Source organism: Notolepis coatsorum (genome assembly GCF_963971535.1).
Source record: "Notolepis coatsorum genome assembly, chromosome: 11".
Classification (NCBI taxonomy): Eukaryota; Metazoa; Chordata; class Actinopteri; order Aulopiformes; family Paralepididae; genus Notolepis; species Notolepis coatsorum.
Window position 1 is genome coordinate 41,737,264 of NC_140175.1, and position 14,636 is coordinate 41,751,899.

The window sequence follows — 14,636 nt, forward strand, 5'->3', positions numbered from 1 at the left end:
TGTGCCGACAGAGGTGTAAACATGTGGATATAAAATATCACTTCATTAGATCTGTCATCAGAGTAGAAAGGATGACACTTGTTTACTGTCCTACAGACGACATGGTTGCAGACGCTATGACCAAGCCTGTCTCCAAACTGAAATTGAAAAGATTTGCAGGGGTCATGTTTGGTGTGTAAAATATTGCCTGTTATGACTGCCATGTTCTTTTGATGTTTTGAACTGTATTTTTTCTTGGAAAAGTTGTACAGTATACACGTCATTCATAAGTGGGAGTGTTAAATGTAAGTAATAATATGATTGAATATAACTGCACTTTAACTGTTCCACAAGAGGGCGCTATAGGCGTAAGGAGACGCAGCTGTAGCAGCTGACGTCAGGTAGCAGGTATAAGGGAATGTTCCCTCCCCCTCTGTCTCTCTCACTCTAGCTCTCAAGGAGAGCAGGTGTCGTGGTGGAAATGTACATTACATTTCTTTAGCCAGTTAAGGCTAAAGAGGACCTCGTTGTCATGACCAGTTATTTTGCTCCCCAGGTGACTCTGTCAACACTTACCATCAGACAAGAAGATAGATACCAATTTCCTCTGTGCATTCAGTAGAAAGCTATCCGGCTGCAAGCTAGCCTAGCTTAGCACAAATTAATGGAAGCGGATACGAACCAGCAGGTATATTAGCTGTTGGCCAAGAACACCTCTCCCAGAGCTTTAGGCTAGTGGTCCGTATCCATTTATTTGTGCTAAGCTAGGCTAGCTTGCAGACGGATAGCTTTCTACTGAACGCACAGAGAGGAAATGTCACGACTAGGCATATTGAACCCATTATGCAGACAATGAGAAACAGCAGACAGGTCTTGTTAAAACCCGGTATGGGTATATTTAATACAATAGTATAGACAGGTCTCCAGGCAGAGGTCGATTTACATGGGGGAGATTCTTGTACAGTCCAGGGGCGTGCGCGGGACAGGATAGTCAGACAGGCAGGGGTCGATACACAGGTTACAGGGTAGTCAGCCAGGCAGGGGTCAAAACGGGTACAGGTCCTCATACGTTCCGGGAAAAGGCAAGGAGAGTTGTCAGGCAGGCGGAGGTCAGAACACGTTTATCGAGAGCCAGAGATCAGGGTGAAGAGCCAGGTAGGACTGCGGGGAAAGGAGGACAACAAAGGGTTAGGCACGGTCAGAGAACAACGGACTAGATAACTATACAAGAGCAGAATAACGCGACTAACTGGTAAATACGAAGTTACGATCTGGCAGCATCATGACATCTAAGGCAGGGTTATATCACTGACATAATTGGCCCACAGATGTCAATCAGCTGCTCTGCTGAGAGGAAGGGAGGGAGGGAGTAGCCAGGCAGAGACTGTGACAGGAAATTGGTATCTATCTTCTTGTCTGACTGTGGAGAAGACGGTAAGTGTATTTTCCATAATGTTGGCGTGTTCCTATATTAAGTGGAGTGGCAAGCTTGAAACTGGAAACTTTTTACATACAGTAATTTGATGTTCATTTGGACTGTATAGCAACATTAAACATATTCATGAACGATTCCTCATTAGTTCAAGCTGACAAACCCATGAAATATGTGATGTCGTCACAAGCTGTGTGTTTACCTGCATCACTTATCCATAATTAAACTGTCTGCTACCCAATCATGGGTACCAGCAACAGACAGACACATATTTGGATAATTATTACCATTTGTATTCCACTGACTACCATAAATACTTCAAATAATTATAAAGAGTTATTACATCTCTTCACAGGCATTTCTCTTGTCTTTTCACACTTAGAAAGAAATATAGGAATTAGTTTCACATTTCAGCTTCTCGTAGGTAAATTATATAGAAAGGTTTGTGTTCTTGACTCAAGGCTTATTAAGGCGTGGGCCAGGTGTGAGAGACCAGCATAATAGTCCAATGTAGCCAATGTGTGCCCCAAAAAGCCTGCACACTGACAAAAAATATACATGAAAAAGTTAATAAGTGAAAAGGTGAATTGTTTTTTTGTCACTGTTTCACTATGTAAATAAATATGTTTGCATCCAGAGAGCATATTTCTTGTCAGTGTGCATGCTTTTTGTTTTGGATTACATTAGCATTACATCTTTTTTTGGACTGTAAAGCACTATGTGGCAAATCCTCAAGCATTGACTGTCTGGGCTGACATCGTCTCCATTACTGTATGTCAGTAACAGTAACATGGGAGAGTAGAGGTTACCCTGTGATTGATGACACTACTGACTAGCAGGAAGTTGGGTCACACAGGCTGCTACACCAAGCTCCAAGAGTAGTGCCAAGGCTGCCAGGCTGCCAGTGTGAATCAATGGTTTCTCAGGAAACTAAGTCACTGCTTGAAGAGAGCCCATTTCAAATGGACCAAGATGTTGAATCATTGTCAACAAGTGCTGTCTTTTCGAAACTCGCTTAGGCCACACACATACCCAGACCCACATGCAAGGATCATTTGCACACACACGGATACATACACACACACAGACATACGTAACCAAAATATGTATAACACACACACACACACACACACACACACACACACACACACACACACACACACTCACACACACACACACACACACACACACACGCGCACACATACAGGCGATATAGGCGGTTGCCTAGGGCGCCCCCTAGCATAAGGGAAAATGAGCCAAAAATCTAAAACGGTCGGTCGGTCTGAGCCTCAGCTTTAGGTGTTCACAGTCAGAACATGCTAGAGCGCTGTGCATTGATGGGTATAGGTCAAGTGTTTATAGAATTGAGTGTTGAGGAAAGAAAGACTGATTGATTGATTGATTGATTGATTGAAAACTTTATTAACAGATTGCAGAATGGGTACAATACAGTACAGCTCAATACACACAATTGTTAAGGGGATGCAGACCAGAGAAAGACTTCCGTCTTGTTTACATCAGGGTCCCCCATTTTCAATTCATCAGGAAATATATGACATACATGACATACAGATAGACAGTACTGCTACATCTATACATTTATGACATACCCGATTTGCAAATACAGTACTGTTTGTGATACAAAAAGAGTCAAGAAAAGGGAGTATATACATTTGACGTAGAAACTGTACATTGGAGGAGGTTGGGTGGGGTTGTGTGGGGGGGGTTGGGTACATTGGGATATTGACAACCATACTGGGTAATTTACATTGGAGGTGGTTGGGGGGGACGGGGACACTGTATAAACAAGCAAAACTGTACATTGGGGGGGGGGGGGGGGGGGAGACACTGTACAAACAAACAAAATTGTACATTGGAATATTGACAAAACCATACTAGGTAAATTACTGTACATTGGAGGGGGTTGGGTTAGGACATTTACAGGGGCCAGTTTCGAATTGCAGTCTCCCGTAGGTGTCCCTTGAGAGTGGTTTTGAAAGTGGGTAGTGATTCACATTCCTTTACAGCTTTAGGTAGGGCGTTCCACATTGATGTGGCATAATTGCTAAACGTGTTTAGTCCCTTGTTTGAGCCGAATCTGGGTTTAACATGATTTGTGGAGCTTATTTGAACCGAAGAGAATGGACTCTGTTTTGCCCATGTGTAATGATAGTTTGTTATCAGCGAGCCATATGCAGATTTTGCCTAGTTCCGAGCTGAGGCTTTTTTCAACCTGTAACTTGTTCTTGTCAGAGACCAGCAGGGCTGAGTCGTCCACAAACAGGAACAAGTTGCAGTCACAAGCTGACGACATGTCATTTGCATGAATTAGGAACAGTAGCGGTCCTAGTATGCTTCCTTGTGGAACACCACAGCTCACTGTGAGGGGGGGGGATAGGGTACCGTTTACCTCCACCATCTGTTCCCTCCCCTCAAGGTAGGATTGCATCCAGATCACTGATAGACTATCAAAACCAATTGCTTTTAGCTTGTCAATCAGAATGGAGTGATTGACAGTGTCGAAGGCCTTTTGTAGGTCCCGCATGACCATGCCGCAGTATTTGCCCGCGTCCACCTCTTGTTTGATGTGGTCGTTCAAATAGAGAAGGCATGTGTCAGTGGAGTGGGATGTTCTGAAGCCAGATTAGAATTCGTAGATTCGTTTTTTTTCCGCTAGGTACTTTTCGACCTGTTCGTAGACAATTTTTTCCATGACTTTCGAGATGGAGGTGAGAATAGAAACAGGGCGGTAGTTGCCTGGGTCTAATTTGCTGCCCTTTTTGTGCAGAGGGGTCACCCTCGCAATTTTGAAGTCCTTGGGGACGTGTCCCTGTTTTATGGAGAGGTTTATTATGTGTGTGATGACTGGGGTGATGGCGGCTGCTGAGTCTCTGAGGTGGTTTGTTTTTGTTTTCCTCAGTTTTGTCATTGATGAAATTCTTTTTTGCAGTTTTGATCATGGAGTTTACGTCGTTTCTTAGTCTGTTTCTTTCTAGTTTGAGTTCAGTCACGTGGGCTTGGAGTTCACTGCTCATGCTTTTGGTAAGCTTTGACTGACTTTTACGAAACTCAGAGCATTTTTTGTCTCTGGTTTTCATAGTGGCCAGTATTTCGGAGTGCATCCACGGCTCAGCGCGATTTTTTACCCTGGTGGTTCTTAGGGGGGCCATGTCGTTTAGTATTGTTGAAAATTTGGTTTTGAAACCAAGCCATGTTTTTTCAACCAGTGTACCATTGAGTTCATCTGACCAGTCCAGACTCTCCAGTTCAAGGTTAAAGGCCTCACTAGAGTAGGTTTTGAGGTCTCTAGATGTGACTGTTTTGTGGCAGCCAGCCTTTTGTTTTAGCTTTTTGCGGGTACAGAATATCATATAATGATCACTTAACCCGCATGCTATAACCCCTTTATTGGAGATCTTGGACTTGTCGGAGGTCAGAATGAGGTCAATGGTAGTCTGAGTTGATTCACATACACGTGTGGGTTGGGTGATTAGCTGGCTGAGGCCGTGCAGATCACAAAGCCTACTGAATGACTTGAAGACGGGTGCATCTTTTCGTTGCATATCCGTGTTCCAGTCTCCAATAAGAATTTTGTCTACATCCTCAACTCCAGCTAAACCCCCGTCAAGTGTATCATAAAAGCCACTATGATCTGGCGGTCTGTAGATTGAGCCAACCAGTAGGAATTTCGCCCTTTCGAATAGGATTTCCACCCATACAGTTTAAATTGATTCATGATTCAGGTCATTTCTGTTGATGAATTTGGTGTCTTTGTGTATGTACATACAGACGCCACCTCCATGTTTGTTCCTACTAACGTTAGAGAACTATGAAGAGGCATCCGGCCATCCAGTATAAAAAGAGAAGAAAAGAAGAAGACGAGAAACGCGCTAAGGTGAAAGGTATGCAATTTTGTACAACTTCCAAGACCTGCCACACCAAGAGCTGATGAAGCAAGCAGAGGCACTTGTACACACCTTAAACCATGGAGGGCAATCTGATTTGGATGGGAAGGAGCTGGCTCAGGAGATGGAAAATTTGGTGTGATTGATGACTTTGCAGCGAGGAAGGCCAGAAGGATTGCACTGTAAATGGAAACCAGTAGGAGCTACAGGCTAACCTTGAAGTGTGATCAGGGAACAAAATTTACTTTTTGGCTTACCAGCCAAGGTGGCTGGTAGATAAAAAAACGACCAGCCAGGCAGATTTTTTACCAGCCAAAAATTAGAAATAGCTTTTTAGTATATCGCCATGTGTTATTATTATTACTATACAGGGCTCTACGCTAACCTTTTCCCCAGGGAGCACATGTGCTCCTAAATAAAATAAAAATTAGGAGCACACAAAGAAATCTAGGAGCACAGTGAAAATTTTTCAAGTAACAGAGTTTATTAACAAACTATTTATTACATGCATATTATACTGTGTGTGTGCATACTAAGGGTCAACATCTGTGCAATAGCACATACCACCAAAATCACACATTGGCCCATGCCTACTAGACACAAAGGATATCGGTTGTCAAGCTGCTTTTGTATGTTGTACTGTTGTCACAATACCAACATTTTGACTTTGATACAGATACAGATAGGAAAGGTAATGGAATATATTATTAGATGACAGAACATGGAAAATTCTTTATACAATTATTTAATTCATTATAATTTAAACGCTATTGAATAATAGTTAATCAATAGTAATTAATACAATTATTCTGTTACAGCTACTGAGCTATATACTATTAGCTACTGTCCATCAATATCTTCCCTTTGAATTAAATAGGTTCAGGAGAGAGATGGAGAGAGGGAGGGAGAGAGATAGAGAGAGAGCGAGACACACACACACACACAGACACACACACACACAGAGAGAGAGATAGACGGAGAGAGACAGATTCTCAGCCCTCCCTTCCCTCACTATGCCTCTGAGCGTCCCCAGTGATTAGCGTTAGCAGTAGTTAGCGTTAGCAGGTTAGCTTAGTTGGAGTACTCAGTTAGCAGATAACATTACAGTAGTTATTGTTTTTTAGCGTGACGAGGGTATAACTGGCGAGGATGCAAATCATGTTAGACAATTGGAACTGCTGCTCGCGGAGTTTCCGTTGCACATAGAAGCAGACTCGAGATGAGTTGTTACAGAGCTGATCCACGCTGCTCCGTCTCTATTATGAAATGACAATTGGCAGTTGACATGCCCACTATGCAAGACTATTACTCGCACACTGTGCTCCTAAATGATTTGTCCGGTTCGCACAAATCTATTTTTAGAGGCAAATGCGAGTGAAATGCTCGCACTGTATAGCCCTGATATAATACTCTAATATCTAGGTCTTGCCCGCAACGATGTGCAATACAGTGGTACATATAATATAATCCTTCTTTTGATTCTATTATATGTACCACTGTATTGCACATCGTTGCGGGCAAGACCACCCGCATTTCATTGTATACCTGTATGCCGTGACAATTAAAACTCTTGACTTGACTTGACTTGACTATGCTCATATGGCTCCCAATTATTTTACACGCCAGAGTGGCTGAGTAGCCTCTGTAATTTACCAGCCAAAGAGGAAATCTACACGTCATTGGCGTTTGGCGGGTGCTTATTTTGTTCCCTGAGTGTGATGATAGGGAGTGGAATGTAAATAGTTCTTTAGACAAAGTGAATTTGTAATTTTTATTTATTTGTTTGTTTATTTAGCATATTATATTTTGATTATATATGTGTAACATATTTTACAATACATAATTTTGTTTTAAAGCAAATTTGCACGTTATTTTATTGTTTGTTATTGTTATTATTATTATTGATTGTTAGCTAAGTTGTTTGTTTTAATTCTTTAGTGTGCACTTTACATTTCTTCTTAATTTTCTTTGAAAGCAAATTTGCACATTCTTTTATTGTTTGTTATTATTATTATTATTATTATTATTATTATTATTATTATTATTATTATTATTATTATTATTATTATTATTATTATTATTATTATTATTATTATTATTATTATTATTATTATTGTGTGTTAGCTAAGTTGTTTATTTGTTTTAATTCTTTAGTGTGCACTTTACATTTATTCTTAGCTCTTGTTCTTGCTTGTAAAAAATAAAGGTGCTGTATAACTGTTAACCCTTTCACTGCCACACGACGGAGGGTTAACCCTTTACTATCACACAACCGACGGTCGTGATTAACACAATGGCGCCCGACCACGAAGATCTCCGTGTTTCGATTCCACCCGTTGTGGACAGAAGCACGGATATATCCGTGGCAAGTTGTTTTTGCTTTTATTCCATTTTAATAACCTATTCAAGGTCGCCGAGATGCACTGCAGATGTACCCTACTCTTTGAATTCGAGAAAGTGCAATACCGGCCAGATCCTCTTAGGGGCGCTATCGCGATAATGCAGTGTGCCCTGTGGCTGAACGGAGCAGTCTTTTTTTTTACTTTCAATGGAGTTTTCAGTTAGCAGGATTCTGGATGTGCAGCATGTAGCTTGGATTATGTTTTGGAATGCGGATTTCACTATGCAATAAGGGGATTTATCATCAGCCAATGGACATATCAATCTACCAGATGGCGATCGATAACGGGGAAATGCTCGGGGGATCCCACCGGCCCACGGTAAGATCTATTGACCAGCCGCCACTGGCCCACGGTAAGATCTTTTTCACGTAAAGTACATCCCGATCGGGCCTTGTTTTGATAGCCATCCATCCGATCAATGAATGAGGCTAATGAGGCTAACGCGGTTATTGGTAATCAATAATCAGAAACGACGTCCCCCGCCCCCCCCCTTTCATGCATACATGCTTGAGGATCGTGCCAATCATATGCAGTTTGAGTTATATCTGTAGCATATGTATAACGGAAATGCCATTGGATATAACGGTAGTAGCTATTAGCCCTGTATCTCGCCTTCCAGGAAATATACTAGACCAAATCCCGTATAACGCTTATATTCACGCCGCTATAAAATGAGAACGTATGAATTCTTTTTTTCTTTAAGCCATTTTGAAGGGACGGTTTATGGTCTCAATTGACAATGAGAATAGACAGTGGTGAACCTCGCCTAGGGCGCCAAATGTGCTAGGTCCGCCCCTGCACACACACACACACACACACACACACACACACACACACACACACACACACACACACACACACACACTACATAAGACATTGCATGTCAATGCAAAATAGTCTCCAGTTTAAAAACCTGCTGGCAGATTGAGTCTTTCTGTACCATTAGTTGTGAGCAGAGCTGGTCTTTCTGTACCATTAGTTGTGAGCAGAGCTGGTCTTTCTGTACCATTAGTTGTGAGCAGAGCGGGTCTTTCTGTTCTCTCCAGATGCATCATGCAGTGTGTGACTGGTGCCAACGAGGCAACGTAACATAATTTCCTCTTTCAACAATCAACGCATTGTGCTCTTCTGACATCAGACCACAGACTCTGGATTAGAGACGATAGGAGTCAATTGAAAACAGCTCTACCTACACTACGTCCCTCTATAGTTTCTTAAACTATGTGCCAGGACCCAGAATGGGTCGCAGCCAGGCCTTCCTCTGGTGGGTCTATACATGACGACATTAGTAATACTGTATGTCTGTGATATGTTTCTTATTTGGGTCTCCAGCCTGACTTGAAAAGTTTAGTAAAGCCTGGATTAGATGATAGGAAAATACTCAATTGAAAACAGCTCTCTCTACCAGAGCTCTACATCACATAATTCTATGTAGTCAAAGTTTTTTCTGTCACACTTGTCACCCTTCATTTGCATGGCAAGTTAGTGTGTTATCATTCTATTCAAAGTAACACTGGGCTGAGCAAAACGGTCTCCTCATTGTGTGCGCGTGTGTGTGTGTGTGTGTGTGTGTGTGTGTGTGTGTGTGTGTGTGTGTGTGTGTGTGTGTGTGTGTGTGCGTGTGTGAGTGAAAATGAATGGATGCTCCACTGCTTTATGAGTGTCAAACGTCTCTAAAGGCAACAAACAGTGTATTTGCCTGGTCAATCAGCTAGAAACATGTCCCATCCCTCTCATCACAATCATCTGGTTCACTGGCTCAGCCTCAGTCACAGTTAAGTAAACATTGTGTCAGTTAACAATGGACGTCAAGGAAGAGGAAACGTTGTTGTAGGCTACTGTATGCAAAACTGAATAATTTTTGTTTCAGGCATATAGATGATTGTTCTATTTTGCGCATCAAAAAGCTAAATATTAATTATATCTTAATTGTGGAATTGAACACAAAGTAAATGTTGCTTGATATTAATGTATGGTGTGAACTGTGAATAAATCCCTCATATTACATATCTAATTGAACTATACCCTTTATGTGGGTGCAGATTCTTGGATGTTTCCATAGCTCCCCCACCCAAAAAAGTCCACATTGGACAACCTGCGATATTAAGCGGGTCTCTGTTAAGAGAGTGCCCCGCTGTAAGGAAGCTAGAAATCTCGATTTGGGGAACACGGGGCGACTGTAGGCTACCACTACCAGCAAGCACCAGAAATAGCGGGGACCCCAGTGCGCTTGGAGCAATTAAAGTCCACCAGCGGCAATACGCGACGCGCGTTATTTATTTCTCTCGCAGAGTCGCACACATACACGTGGAATTGAAAAGTTAGCAAACGACTCTTTCGTGCGGCATGATTCATAAACCGAAGACTGTGGATTACTATTTAGAGATGGTTCTTCTACAGCTCACACATTTACTGGGAAACAGTTGGGTTTCTCTGAAGGACCGACTAGCATGGTAAGTTGGCCACTGACCACAGTTTCGGTGTGGAAAAAGAGGAAAGAGTCATGCAGAAGGTACCGCGGTGTCCAAATGACATCAGTAGACTATGATGAGCGATGTTTTTTTTTTTTTTTTTTTTTTACTTATAGTTAGTGGGGGGAAATTCCACAAATGTGATTTCTATACTTTATGAATTAAGAAGAGTAGCCTACTGTAGTGCTGTATGTAGCTGACAAGCATGACTTCCAGAGGATATGAGATGAATATAATCAACATTAAGGACTCATTTAAAATAAGAACTAGATTTTCATATCAGAAATCTCAACTTTTGATTTCAGTTTCAGGTATATCATTTCTGGTACACATTTTAAAACGAAATAAAAGTCCATGTTCATTCCAACTTTTTAAATGATTTATTTTAGATAGAGTACACTTTCATTAATATCTGAAGCAGAATATTAGTGTCATAATTTTAGGCTACTGGCCAATTGCACATGCTCTCTGTCGTCAATAAAATGCCACATAACTCCGCAAATCTGCATCAATGCATTGAAAGGAAAGCTGATGAAGTGATGATAATCACCTGAACAGTTAGTATTGTTTAATTTTAACCCAATTACATACAGTATAAATATGCCTACAATAACACATTATCAAGTATGTTTGTTGCAGAGCCAGTGTATTCAGCAGCCCACACAGCAGGGCACACAAACGTCTTGTCTATCAATGTCCATTGCTTTGACTGTCTGACCTCCCCACTTCCTTCGGAGGGACTTCCCACAAAGACCGTTCTGTGTCCAAAGACAGATTGCCTACTGTTTGGGACGACCCGCTACAAGCCATGGGCACCGTTACGAAAACGCACCCCACTCTTCTCGCGTATCGCGGGGTGAGTGTTTGCTTGGCTGCCTATTATGCATTGGACTGACAGCCGTGTTGATTGATTGCAATTTTTATTAACAGATTGCAGAATGGGTACAATACAGTACGGCTCAATACACATTTGTTAAGGGGATGCAGACCAGAGAAAGACTTTTACTCGTCTTGTTTGGGTCCCCCATTTTCAATTCATCATAACACATTCATACATGATGACATACAGATAGACAGTACTGTTACATCCAGACATTTATGACATACCAGATCTACAAATATACAGTACTGTTTAAAGAGTACAACGCCTGTCATATAGACCCTGGCGTTGGAAACTCTGATTAATACACAGTTTCTAAGAACAGAGTATATACATTATACATTTGAGAGCAGGGCTGGACTGGGACCAAAAATCGGCCCTGGCATTTATGGCCCAGACCGGCCCACCATAATCGGTCGGACACCACCCACCAGTACACCATCCTTGCGGTCCCCTTAAATATGCATACTGTACCTACTGTACTATTCCCCACTACAAAGCTGGGTAGTAAGTGCCATGGACAAGTGTACCAGTGCAAGTGGACCAGTGTACTCACTCACTCTTGGCTGAATCTTGTTTTGGGTGGTGATATAAAAACATCTGCATCATAGCAGGCTCAGGATGGGCAAAGTAGCCTGTTCATCCCTGTCTCTCTCCTCCACAACCTGGCTTGACTAGACATAAGGAGAGAGAGATTATTACAATTAACTGGTACATTCAGGTCCAGAATTGTTGGAATTCCCTGACAAAGATGTGCAAAAAGCTGTACAATTTAAACAATACCATACTAGTCTGGTAATGAGCAAATAGTTGTTTATTCAATGAATGCATGGAGCTGTTCCATCTTATTTCATTTGATACTAACTACTCAGTTCATACAGATTTCAAGTATTCAAATATCAATGATGAATATTGCATAAGGTTTACACAGTTAATAGATCACCTTCTTGTTTTATATTCATGTTCAGAGAGGAGTAATAGTTATATCTTTGTATGTGATTTATATGGCAATTAAATCAATGGTGTGCTTGTTTGTTTGGGGAGTTTGACCTACAGTTAATATGCCTACTATGTGAAGGTGCATGATCAATGGACAGCTGTTACGATGGCACCAGGTAAGAGTGTAGAGTTCCAATAGTGGTTGGCAATAAGGATACGGAGAGTAGGTTCGTTCTTCACAATTCGGGTATCCTCTTTATTAGGAACAACCGTAGAGCAGTTTAGGTAAATAGGAGTACTGATCAACAGAGAACAAAAGGAGAGAATGCTAGTTACTGCAGCACTTGTCTCTTGGTACCGCCGCATACTGGTTCTGGAGATTGTGTGAAGAGCCGACGAGGAACAGAGAAGACAGGAGTTATTTGAGGGCAACATACCAGACATTCCACACGTTCTACAGAATGACAGCCAATACCAGGTGACAACCAATAATACAATCAAGGGAGAGGAAAGTGACAGGTGACAGGATGGTAGCCGGGATCTCAGGTCAACCAGACCCGAGAACCCAGAACGTTACAGTACCTCCCCCCGACGAACGGCACCCGACGTTCACCTAGGGGCCTCGGGATGCAGCCGCCGGAAATCAACGATCAGGCTGGGATCCAAAATATCCCTTTGAGGCACCCAAGAACGCTCTTCTACCCTGTACCCCTCCCAATCCACCAAAAACTGAAACCCCCTACCCCTCCGTCTACAACCCAGGATCCTCCGCACTGTGTAGGCCGGCTGACCCCCGATCAACCGGGGCGGAGGAACCGCGGGCAGAGGCGGGGACAAGGGCGATGAGAGGAACAGCTTCAACAGGGACACATGAAACGTCGGATGAACCCTCATCGAACTCGGAAGCCGCAACCTGTAAGCCACAGGGTTCACCCGACAAACCACTCTAAAGGGTCCTATGAAGCGAGGAGCCAGCTTCCTGGACTCCACCCGGAGAGGGAGATCACGGGTGGAGAGCCAAACCCGCTGCCCAGGACGGAAAACCGTAGCCGGACGACGCTTGCGGTTAGCCTGATGCTGGGCCTTAACCGAAGCCTTTTGCAGCGCTGTTTGAACCCGATTCCACATCCGGCGACAGCGAGCCACATGTGCCTGGACCGAAGGCACCTCCGCCTCCTGCTCCTGCTCGGGAAACAGAGGAGGTTGAAAACCATATTGACACTGAAATGGAGACATACCGGTAGAGGAGGGTATTATGCGCGTACTCAGCCCAGGCCAACCTCCTACTCCACGTTGCCGGACACCCGGCAACGTAACACCTCAAGATCCCCTCCAGATCCTGGTTGACGTGCTCCGTCTGCCCGTTCGACTGCGGGTGAAACCCAGACGACAGGCTGACGGAGGCGCCGAGACTGGTGGCAAACACATTCCAGAACCTGGAGGCGAACTGAGGACCCCGGTCCGACATGATATCCACTGGGAGCCCGTGGACCCGAAAGACGTGCTGTACCACCAGATCAGCCGTCTCTCGGGCCGAGGGAAGTTTGGGAAGGGGAATGAAGTGAGCCGCCTTGGAGAAACGGTCCACCACCACCAAAATGGCAGTGAACCCATCTGACAAGGGTAGGCCTGAAATAAAATCCAGGGATATGTGCGACCAGGGACGTTTGGGAATAGGAAGAGGACGGAGGAGACCTGCTGGTGCACGGCGAGAGGTCTTACTGCACGCACACACCGGGCAGGCCGCCACAAAGGAACGCGTATCCCCCTCCACTGTTGACCACCAGAACCTTCTACGGATAAACTCCAGGGTTCTAGTGGCCCCAGGGTGGCCGGTGAGTGAAGAAGTATGTGCCCACTGCAGCAGGCGTGAGCGTGCAGCCTTGGGCACTTACTGCCGGGCCGGAGGACCCCCACCAGGATCAGGCTCCCGTGCCAGAGCCGATCTTACCACCTTATCTATGCCCCAAGACACGTGCTAAAATCAAGGCCTGTGGAATAATGGGATGGGGGCTCTTCTCTCGACCCGGAGGATCAAATTGGCGCAACAACGCGTCAGGCTTAACGTTTTTGGAACCGGGTCGATAGGAGATGGTAAATCAAAATCGAGTGAAGAATAACGCCCACCTGGGAATAATGTAAGCCAAGTTCTTATGATCAGTCCAAACAATGAAGGGATGTGCCGCCCCCTCCAACCAATGTCTCCACTCCTGTAGTGCCAATTTGATTGCCAATAACTCCCGATTACCCACGTCGTAGTTACGCTCGGCCGAAGACAGCCGGCGAGAAAAAAAAGTGCAAGGATGCACTTTACCGTCCTTTAAACATCTCTGAGAGATCACCCCCCCCACCGCGATGTCAGAGGCATCCACCTCCACAATAGACTGAGCCTCTGCATCGTGGCGGATCAGTACAGGGGTGGAGGTAAATCGACGTTTGAGGTCGCAGAAGGCCGACTCTGCCCTAGGCGACCATTCAAAGCCAGGGAGAGAGGACTTAGTGAGAGCTGTTAACGGATTGGCTAAGGCGCTAAAATTGCGAATAAAACGGCTGTAAAAATGTGCAAAGCCCAAAAACCGTTGCAGCTCCTTGAGCGACGAAGGCCGTGGCCAATCCAAGACTGCACTC

At 43.9% G+C, this 14,636-nt stretch overlaps 1 protein-coding gene across 1 annotated transcript in view; it reads left to right on the forward strand.

Annotated features, from left to right (window-relative positions):
- Positions 1 to 10,091: 10,091 nt before the first annotated feature.
- Positions 10,092 to 14,636, forward strand: part of psd3l (pleckstrin and Sec7 domain containing 3, like) — a 305,351-nt gene continuing 300,806 nt past the window's right edge. The window contains exon 1 of the mRNA XM_084325309.1: positions 10,092 to 10,171. Within this exon, the coding sequence (XP_084181435.1) occupies positions 10,169 to 10,171 (3 nt within the window). The 5' untranslated portion in view covers positions 10,092 to 10,168. The remainder of the gene's footprint in view (positions 10,172 to 14,636) is intronic.